Source organism: Haplochromis burtoni, unplaced genomic scaffold (genome assembly GCF_018398535.1).
Source record: "Haplochromis burtoni strain Fernald_Lab_line unplaced genomic scaffold, NCSU_Asbu1 Contig_2, whole genome shotgun sequence".
Classification (NCBI taxonomy): Eukaryota; Metazoa; Chordata; class Actinopteri; order Cichliformes; family Cichlidae; genus Haplochromis; species Haplochromis burtoni.
This window is the reverse complement of record NW_024582363.1, coordinates 6,969,151-6,978,654: the sequence shown is the minus strand read 5'-3', so window position 1 is coordinate 6,978,654 and position 9,504 is coordinate 6,969,151. Positions and strand designations below refer to the sequence as shown.

Here is a 9,504-nt window from a genome sequence, read left to right as displayed (position 1 = left end):
TTACAAATGCAGTGTGGAGACATCAGAGTGAGTTAATTAATTAAAACTTGTAAGGACAAAACAACCAAAACAAAACAGCTCGAACGCAGTTTGAGAGTTTAAGTAGAAGAGCGAAGAGATTGGTTGATTTGTTAATAAGTTTTGTTAAATTCAGTCACAGTCAGAGTTGTTACAATGCTTCACAAACAAATGTAATTAAAAGGTTAAGTTTTGTCATATATGACAGTATGCAGTGGCCATATATGAGTGTACGGCATCATTATGCCATGAAATAATATCACAAACATGTCATGTTCCATATGACATGAAGGTTATATGAGGAGGATGCTGTGTTATGTGTCGCTGCAGTGCCATGCTGCTTCTAACCAGCATCATTAAGCAGGACAGCCACATCCACAAAGGCTTTACGTGCTGCTCGCTCTCAGATAAAAATACTTTCCTTCCTTCATCCCTTTATTTTCAATGTTGAATCCCCCCTTTTAGTGCTTTCCATGCAGCAAACAAAGGCATACACAAAACTTAAATCTCCTCAGTGCTGTTAGAGTGTATTAACTCACAGAGAGAGACAAAGAAGGAGGAAAGTCAAAGGAAAAAGCTAAAGCTAAATGAAGAGCTACAGGCAGACTAGCGTTGTAAGAACGCTTGCGTTTACCTTCTGCTGGCAGTGAAGGTTGTCATGATGAGGACAGAACCAAACATACATGGACAACATATGGAGACACAATTACAAAAAAACAAAAAAACAAAACAAAAAAAACCCACAATGAAAGGTTAAAAAGGAAAGCCAAATGTCAAAAAATCCTAAAGGTCAGTTTCTAAATCACGATCTTCCCCCATCCAAAGCAATCACACACAATTATGATTCAAATGAAAAGGAAAAGAAAACCAGGAAGACAAATGAAGCTGAAATGGATGGAAGGAACCGTGATTTAAAAAACAAACAAAACGAAAACATTTTCATTGACACCCAGCAGACATGCAGTATAAAACACATCTGTGGTTGAAAGGTGGCTGCATTCAGACCCAATTCCTGCAAAGACATCTCATTTGGGTTGCTTGGAAAATGAAAGTTTAAGAGATGACACCTTTTAAAAAAAATTGCAAACAAATGTAACGTGAAACTGGCTTCCCCATCACAGTGAGAAAGAAGAAAAAGTGAAGTTTTCCCAAACGCTGCTTATCTGATGCTGTGCGCACACGTTTCTCAACCGTTTGTTGTAGAACAACATTCAATTTTTGAATTCATTAATTTTTTTTAATCAAAACTTTGTCAATACCCACAAAACAATAAAAATAGAGAGTAAGACACAGGCCATAATAATTTAGGAATTTATGCTTAAGAGTTGAAGAGCCTGAAATCTTCTGAAAGATTGGAGAGGAGATGGCATTCAGTGTGCCGGAGTGCATTTCTGGATGAGAGACCTAAAGCAGAAATGCAGATTCTTCAGAGTCTTTATGATACTTTATCTGTTAATGCGTTAAACTACACAAACAGCTAGCAGCTAAATGTTTATGAATCACTTGAGTTTTACTGGCTGTTGAGGGCTGGTTTAAGAGCTGGTTTTAGACGCAGATACAGACAATATTACAGATGAATAGAAGGCTGTTTTTTTAGACAGTGTGATCCTTAGTTAATTGCAATATTATAAATATGTATTCATATTCATATTAAGTATTAGCTCAGTAAAAACAAACACGCACACACAGAAACATTAAGAATGATGGGATAAGCTTGGCAGAGAACCTTAATTTGACTAAATCTCTTAAAAGGTCAACCCCAATTGCTTTAATGCCCCTGATTTCCATGGCAACTATAAGAGTACACATCTGTGTGTGAGAGTGAAAAGGTCTTGTTAGATGTTAGAGCGGACTATATCTATATTTCAACCCTTACCCACTTCTGGCTTTGCTGAAAAGGTCTATAAAGGAACAGCCGAAGGTCACTGTGAGAATTTTAAACAAACACACTTCAATAAAGTCTGCGTGTGTGTTTCTGTGCGTACGTGTGTGTGTGTGTGTGTGTGTGTGTGTGTGTGTGTGTGTGTGTGTGTCCAAAACAGTGAAGAGGATTTAAAGGCTTAGGCCCCTTTTAACCCAACAGGGTTTTAAGTGATCTCCAGCCAAGACCAAAGCACGCACACACACAAACACACACGTGACGTTAATTCAGCTGCGATCTAACTAACTTGGACTTGCAGCTATGTGTGTAGAAAAACTGGGTCTCTGAGTACTGCTGCATATATAAGGTTTTGTGATCTACTATAACATATACTTACATTTAACTGAAGTCCTTAACTCAGGTATAAAGTTGCAGAAAGGTCTTTCATGTGTCAAACTTGAATCTATCCTGCATTCAGGATAAATGTGTGGCACACATTTAGCTTTTTGTGCCACATGCAAGTAAAAACCTACACAACTGAGAATTTATCTCTGCTAGTGTCACTATCCTCTTCACCAGTAGAGGGCGCTGTTCCCCGTATACTTTAAGTTGAACAGCATGTTTGGCCAATAAACAACTTTCTATTTTTTCCACACAGAGACCAGGTGGCACATCTCTGCAGGAGCAGCAGACGTACATGTCAGTGGATGCTTCACAGTTCTTGAAGTCCAATGTGTTTTAAAGGCTTACATTTGGCTGATTACATACAACAAAACATATTTTCATTGTTGGTGTTTGCGCGTCTCACCTTGCTGGCTTTCATCACATTGATTTGCTCTTCATTCACCGTGTCCTTGTTCTTTTCCAGGAAGCCGTCACACTGGTACTCCACCTGCCCAACCACACAGCAAAGCTTGTGTTACACTTAGGACGAGCGGGTGCCCCACTTTATGTGGCACTGCACAGCATTTCCAACCCACATACTGAGAAAATGGTCCAGTTTACAAAACTCAGCACACATAGAGGACACCTTTAATGAACGGTTGTAAGGGAAGCAGGGAAGGCTGCATCATGGGTCAAGTGCAAGTCAACAAGTCACAGTCTTTTACTGCTTAAGTGGCGCTCAACAGGGAAACTGAGCTATTCAGTGAAGCATCATGAATGACACTAGCATCAATAAATAGAAATAGAACAAAAAAGCTATTAAAATGTACATGTGAGTGGGTGAAGCTGATGGAAAGACATTCTCAAAATTTTCAGCCTTTAATTATTTTTGCTTTAATAGATTTTTCTATATATTATTGTTTTTGAATGAGGTGAGAATAATGACATGGAGTAACAGTGTACATGTGTGTCTGACAAGAAACGGGTAGCTCAAAAAAAGATATTAAAAGACACAGATGATTACCATAAGCTAAGAGTTTTATAATACAGGGAGCGAGGAGTATCTGGATACAATGATGTGCATTTGTCCTTTACATGCCAGAAATCAAACCTATAGTTTGCATTGTTTGTAATTTTGTCTACTGTTTAATCACTCGTGTCAACATTTCAAATCACTTGTCAGCATTAGTCTTGTGTTCCTCGTTGACTTACACAATGCACTAAGTTTATCAAATCAAATGTATTTGTATAGCACTGTTCAAACACAAGGCAATGCTTTACAGAAGGAAGAAAAGAGAAGGAGAGAGAAGGAAAAAAATCATGCAAGACGTAAATGTACTGAAGAAGCACTCCAAACTTATTCAGTTTTATTTTGGTTTGCTATGATTCTGGGAGCGACATAGGTGACCTCTTCCTGGTGACCCGAGAGTTCCACATGTTTTGTAAAGTATGTTTGAAGTGTAATGTCGTCGGAGATCATTTAGTGCTTAGTGAAAATTTTTTAAATCTGTCTTAGGAGACGCACAAAGTTTTTCTGTATATGCTTTAGAGAGGAATATTTTAATTTTTGTTGTTTTTTGTTTTTTTTTAAATGGTAATAGACTTTGTCTGGTCTGTTGAAAATGCGTTGTTCCACAATTATTCTGGCCTGATTTAAAAATGTAACCATTTTTTTAGAACCTCTTTTAGAAACTCCAGCTATACAGACTTATTCAAGCTCTATGATCATGTGGTGACACTGATATGTAGAGTTGTGTGTCATAATTATGGTAAGAGATTTTATAATATCTAATAATTATTATAAAATTATTTTATTTGTTGGATCTGTTCAGCCCGAGTTACTCCTGTAAGAACTTAAGCTATAGGATGTATTTTTCCTCTTGGTAATGAGTCAAACTGAACTACAGTGAAAGCACATTTCATCTAATACAAAAAGTATAAATATTGGAAATCCTTAGACTTATATGGCTCTAGGTATCCTAATATAACATCATTTGGTCTTTTAATCCGCTTTCTCAGTAACCTTATAGTGAAGCTGTAAAAACAGACATGAAAATTAATGCTTTGTCACACAGCATCTCAGAGGACAAAAAAAATTATTATTACACCAGTACACGAACATGTCATTGATAAAATGCTCATTTACGTTAGAGCACCAATCATTTTTTATTTATTTTTTTAAATAGTCCATCTTCCTACCCTAAAAATACCTCACACATGCAGTTAATCTGTTCCCTCATGCTGTTAAATCTTTTAAATCAACCTTTTTAAATGTACACAAACACTTATGATACAAAAAAAAAAGAAAAAAAAAAGAAATGTAACAACCTAATATGTAACAGTGTGGAAAGACAAAGCATACAGTCTGACAGACCCACCTTGTCTGCAAAATGCTGGATGATGAAGGCGCGGTTGGACATGCGAGGCTTCTCAAACAGGGAACAAGTCTTTAGGTGGGTGTTGTACAGCTTTTGAGCCCACGAGTCATCCGAACCTTTAGGCATCTGTTACAGAAAGAAAGAAACCATGAATAATGCATTTTCATCTTTTCAGAAATTACAATGTTTATTTCAGTTGTTTGATTGAACTTTTTCTTGTCATTCATTGCATACTGACAAACATACGTCCTTGCCATAATGTGAGAAATGCGTTCCCACCTCAAATGTCAACAACCTGTAAAATGACCTTGCAGAGTTTGAGAGCGACAGAGAGATAAGCTCAACAGACACAGGACAAGAAACTGGAGCCTTTAATATCACAGCTGCCACAGCATTAACTAAAACAAAGCTCAATTCTGTTTATTTCATACACGCTCAATATTTCATTCCAGTCTTACTAACATGAATGAACATAAACTAAAAACAACCTCACGTCCGCCTCTTGTTTAGTTTCACAGTGAGAAAGAAGAAAAAGAGAGCTGTGGTTAATATTTAGCTTTGGGTTTCTCAGTTTTAGGTATTGGTGACTTTAGCCTTGTGTGTGGTGGGAGGCAATGACAAGCTGCAGGCTGACGTCAAAAAATGGAAAGCAGAATGTGGGTGTGAATGAAGAAACCCACAGGCCTCTGCTTAACATGCAGCACAGGCTCAGTTTACTTTATTTTGCTTGTTTATATTCATGAGAAAGTTTATGTAAGTAACTTATGTAATGTAATTCCTTTCTTTTTCTTTAAAGATATGTAGTTGGAGAAAGTCGGTTCTTAAAAACTTTTGCATGAAGAGCAAACTGCTCAAATAGAAGACAAACGTGAAGAATGATGCAACCTAAGCAACAGAATCGCTGACCGTGATATAACTGATCTGAAATACACCGGTGAAGTAATCAATCGGTGTAGTAAACAAGATTGATCGCCTTGTAAAAATGAAACGCTCTGCTGGGAAAACTGCTGTTAAAGTAACATGTAGCACCAACCACAGCATTGCTGTATTAGGATGATGCACAAGCCAGTCCACAGAAACTGCTCGGGAACACAACAATTACCCTGTATTCACCCACGCAGTGCTAATCTAGAACCAGTGCCATGCATTTCTACAAATAAAACACTGACACCTGTACAAACTAGCACCAGCATGGGACCACAGAATTGCTAGGTTCAGAGTTCAGTGGCTAAGGGAGGGATTATCATCAGACCTAGCCCACAGATTCAACTCCCATGATTTACTTCTCACAGAACTAGCAGGAACTCTACAAATCGAATTAGCTCGAACCTAAGAAACTGGAACCAAGTATTTCAATCTTGTGCCCGTTCTGCATACACTATTTGTCGGGTAAAATAAGACATACCCTGCACTCCTCGTCCAACAGGTCCAGGATGCCCATCTTAGCTTCTATGAGGTTGATGCACGGCTGATTGTCATAGAAGTCAATCAGAGTCCAGGGGATCTGCTCCTTCATGTACTCCTCCTGCTCCAGTTTGAACACATGCTGTGCAGACAGAAACACACAGTTAGGTGTTTAACTTTAATAGTATTTACAACCTTTAAATATAAGGATTGGCCTAACAAGAGTTATGCTGCTCTTTATAAATTATTTACATTGATTTTTTCATGTAAATTGTCCATTATTTAGTTCTATTTTTAAACTCTGAGGTTTTTCATGGAATTTGCATATTTTGTTCAGAACCACCACTGACATGCTTTTGAAGTTTGTGAACTGCCACGTTTTGATTGAGGGCAGTTATTGATCGTTTGCTTTTTGCTGCTGCTTACCATGTTGAACTGTTGCTGCAGCTTCTCATTAGCGTAGTTGATACAGAACTGCTCAAAGCTGTTGATTTCAAATGTCTCAAACCTTGTGAAGAACAAGAGTGATGTTAATGACCTGAAACACACTTTTTCACTGCTGTGTTTTAATTTGATGAGCAAACTCAGACAAATCCAGCGAAAAAATGATGCTAAAAAGCTCAGACTGATTAGCTACCCCTTTGTAACTACTACATACTTTGAAAGTACTACACAGACATACCCGTAGATGTCGAGGACTCCAATGAAGGAGTGCTGTTTAACATTTGTCACCAGAGCCTTGTTGACGTGCTCCACAATCCAGTTGAAGAGCTTGGCGTAGATATGTTTGGACAGGGCATCACGGGCATTCGTGGCCTGCAGACGAGGGAGGGGCTTGATATACGTCTCTGTGGCCGTCTTCAGCTTCCTGTGGCACAGCCACTGGGACATATCCTGGTAGGTCACGCCCACCAGCTCGCAAAACGCCATCAGGTGACGGTTGTTGGGCTACATCACAAAGAAGAAGTTTTCATCTCCACTATCCAACACAAAAGTGATCCATCTATGATGTGGCTCCACATCACAGATGGATATGATGTGGCGCCACTAAATGCATCTTTAGGGAGGAATAAGTGGGGGGAAAAGTGGCATTTATTAAAAAATTCTAAAACAAAAGAAAAAATAGATCCCAGTGGAATTAATCCAAACAACTAAAGCTGCAGCCTCATTTCTGCCTCTACCTATTTACTAATTTTAAAGCTTCTTAGCTTGTAAGCACGTGATAGGCTCATGAATACGCAAACTGTGAATACAAGGTACCTACAGGTATAAGCAAGCAAGATTTTGAAAAACCCCTAAAATTGAAATTCAGAACAAACTGGCTGGCATTACCATGTTCAGAGTTCCTACCGGGGGATTTAAAGCACAAGTATGAAGGATTCGTCTGTTTTCAAGGCATTCTTTAAGGAATGACCTACATCATTAAGTTTGATCAGGGATGCAAAACTCATTTTACATCAAGGGCCACATACAGTCCACTTTGATCTCAAGTGGCCAGATGAGCGAAACTTTTCTTTCTGCCACTGTAACAAAGTTTAATTACAGAGATGTGTGCAATTTCAAAAGTACACCTCTGTCTTTCTATGTCATAAAAGTGTAAAACATTTTCATAAAACAAAGTTTTTGTTAATTCGGGAAAAAACCCCATTTAATTGTTTATCTGTTACTTAATTACTTTGGTGTAGTATGAATGGCTGTGGGGAACTCTTTATGAGTTGGAAAAGCTGTAAAACTAATGAAAATACAGCAAAAAGTCCCCAAATTTATGCCATACTATATATTTTCAAGGAACTGGAGTCTGGAGCTGATTCTGGCCCGTGGGCCTTATGTTTGACATCCCTGAGTTCAATAGAGTATCTCATCAGTATGTAGTGTTCAAGGTACTTGGTGCACTACTGTTTCCATTTAAATTCAAATGTTTTCCTACATTTTGCTGAAATGTTAATACTGAAACATGGGGATGTGAAAGCATATATACGTTATGACGTGTATATAACATGTTTAACTTTATGTCCATATATATAGAAATCCCAATCATATCCTCCCATTCTTCTCCTTTTCAACAATCCCTTAAAGCGAAGGATATAATCATGCAAACTTCTCTATCTCTGATCAGCAGCCAGTTCCCAGGAAATGCAGAATAAACCCACTGACCAACACCCAATTCTATGAAACTAAAATATGATTAATAATCACATGTAACACCATAAGCAAACTGATGTTAGTTAAAAGTGGGAAGGAAAAGATCACAGAAAAGATTTCTGAGGAGCTGAACTGAGAAAGTCCCTCCTAATTACGACACTTATTTATGCAACAGCCCAGTGATACGCTCCCCCTTTTCTTTATGCAGTATGAAGAGTATCCTCACAGGAATGACGCTGCTGTCTGCATCTCTGTCCTTAATCTCCACATTTCCCAGATGAAGAATGGCAGCCAAAACCTGGAACAAACCCATCTGATAGGACTCATTAATACCTGCAGAGGACACACAAACACATCCTTAGGTTTTTACTTCCATTTTTTCCATACAGATTTCAACCTGCGTGTATTTTTTAGGTGTGTGAGTTACCCAGCAAGGAAAAAGCATTGCGTGTGGTGCAAAGCTCCTTGGTGTCATCCACTCCGTCGATAACGGGGCTGCGGCCCTGCCTCGTGTACAGGAAGTCATTTGCACTGCCTGAATAGAGACACAGAGGGGCAAACATGGAACAGTGAGTCTTACATTGTGCTACTTGGACACGTGTGCTACTAAAACCTCAGCCACTAACTAGGAAGGTGTGTATTACAATCATATGCTGTGACATTGTGTCCAGAATGAACTCAACGTGCAACCTTGCAACTAACCAGAGCTGCAATCCTGGTTTGCTGAACTGAAGGGTCAAATAAAACAAGGACACAAAATTGTGGTCATCAAACGAATCTCATGGTCAGATTTCAGAAGATTTTCTACAGGCCCTACTATTTCTACTTTCTAAAGGCCCTGGTCTCTATTTAAGGTAATACGTCATATTCTGCTGAGCTGAAGTTTTTCGTTTTTGTTTCATTGTTATTAACAACTTATTCACTGTATCTTCCTGAGTTTAGGTAGAAATGATCATAATCTGTTTTTATTCTGTGACACTGACTCACTCAGAGTGATGCTGGGTGTTTGTTCACTGTCAGATCAGGAGACTGATAACGTGGAAAACTCTCAGTTCTCAGAAATAAACAAAATCAAGAACGCTTCTTCTGCGTATGAGCCCAACTTTCTTACAATCGGTTTCTTTATACACACTTAACACCGAATTAGGGCATGGTCTGTTGCCTGGCAACAAGAGTCAGTGACATGACTGTGACAACCACTCCATTAACTGAGCCAGGAAGTTAGCAGGAGAGGAAAAGACAGCAGCTGCGCGCGTGTGTGTGTGTGTGTGTGTGTGTGTGTGTGTGTGTGTGTGTGTGTGTGTGTGTGTGTGTGTG

General features: G+C 38.7%; 1 protein-coding gene across 10 annotated transcripts in view; it reads right to left on the bottom strand.

Annotated features, from left to right (window-relative positions):
• Nucleotides 1-9,504, bottom strand: part of myo5aa (myosin VAa) — a 62,052-nt gene that overhangs the window by 24,042 nt on the left and 28,506 nt on the right. For 7 of the 10 annotated variants that reach the window (XM_042218743.1, XM_042218734.1, XM_042218744.1 and 4 more), the window contains exons 8-15: nucleotides 8,615-8,722; nucleotides 8,414-8,520; nucleotides 6,728-6,993; nucleotides 6,472-6,553; nucleotides 6,047-6,187; nucleotides 4,642-4,767; nucleotides 2,688-2,771; nucleotides 653-655 (exon numbers count right to left, since the gene is read on the bottom strand). In XM_042218743.1, coding sequence (XP_042074677.1) covers nucleotides 653-655; nucleotides 2,688-2,771; nucleotides 4,642-4,767; nucleotides 6,047-6,187; nucleotides 6,472-6,553; nucleotides 6,728-6,993; nucleotides 8,414-8,520; nucleotides 8,615-8,722 — 917 coding nt within the window. The remainder of the gene's footprint in view (nucleotides 1-652; nucleotides 656-2,687; nucleotides 2,772-4,641; nucleotides 4,768-6,046; nucleotides 6,188-6,471; nucleotides 6,554-6,727; nucleotides 6,994-8,413; nucleotides 8,521-8,614; nucleotides 8,723-9,504) is intronic. The other 3 variants (XM_042218739.1, XM_042218752.1, XM_014333116.2) reach the window with 1 other exon arrangement.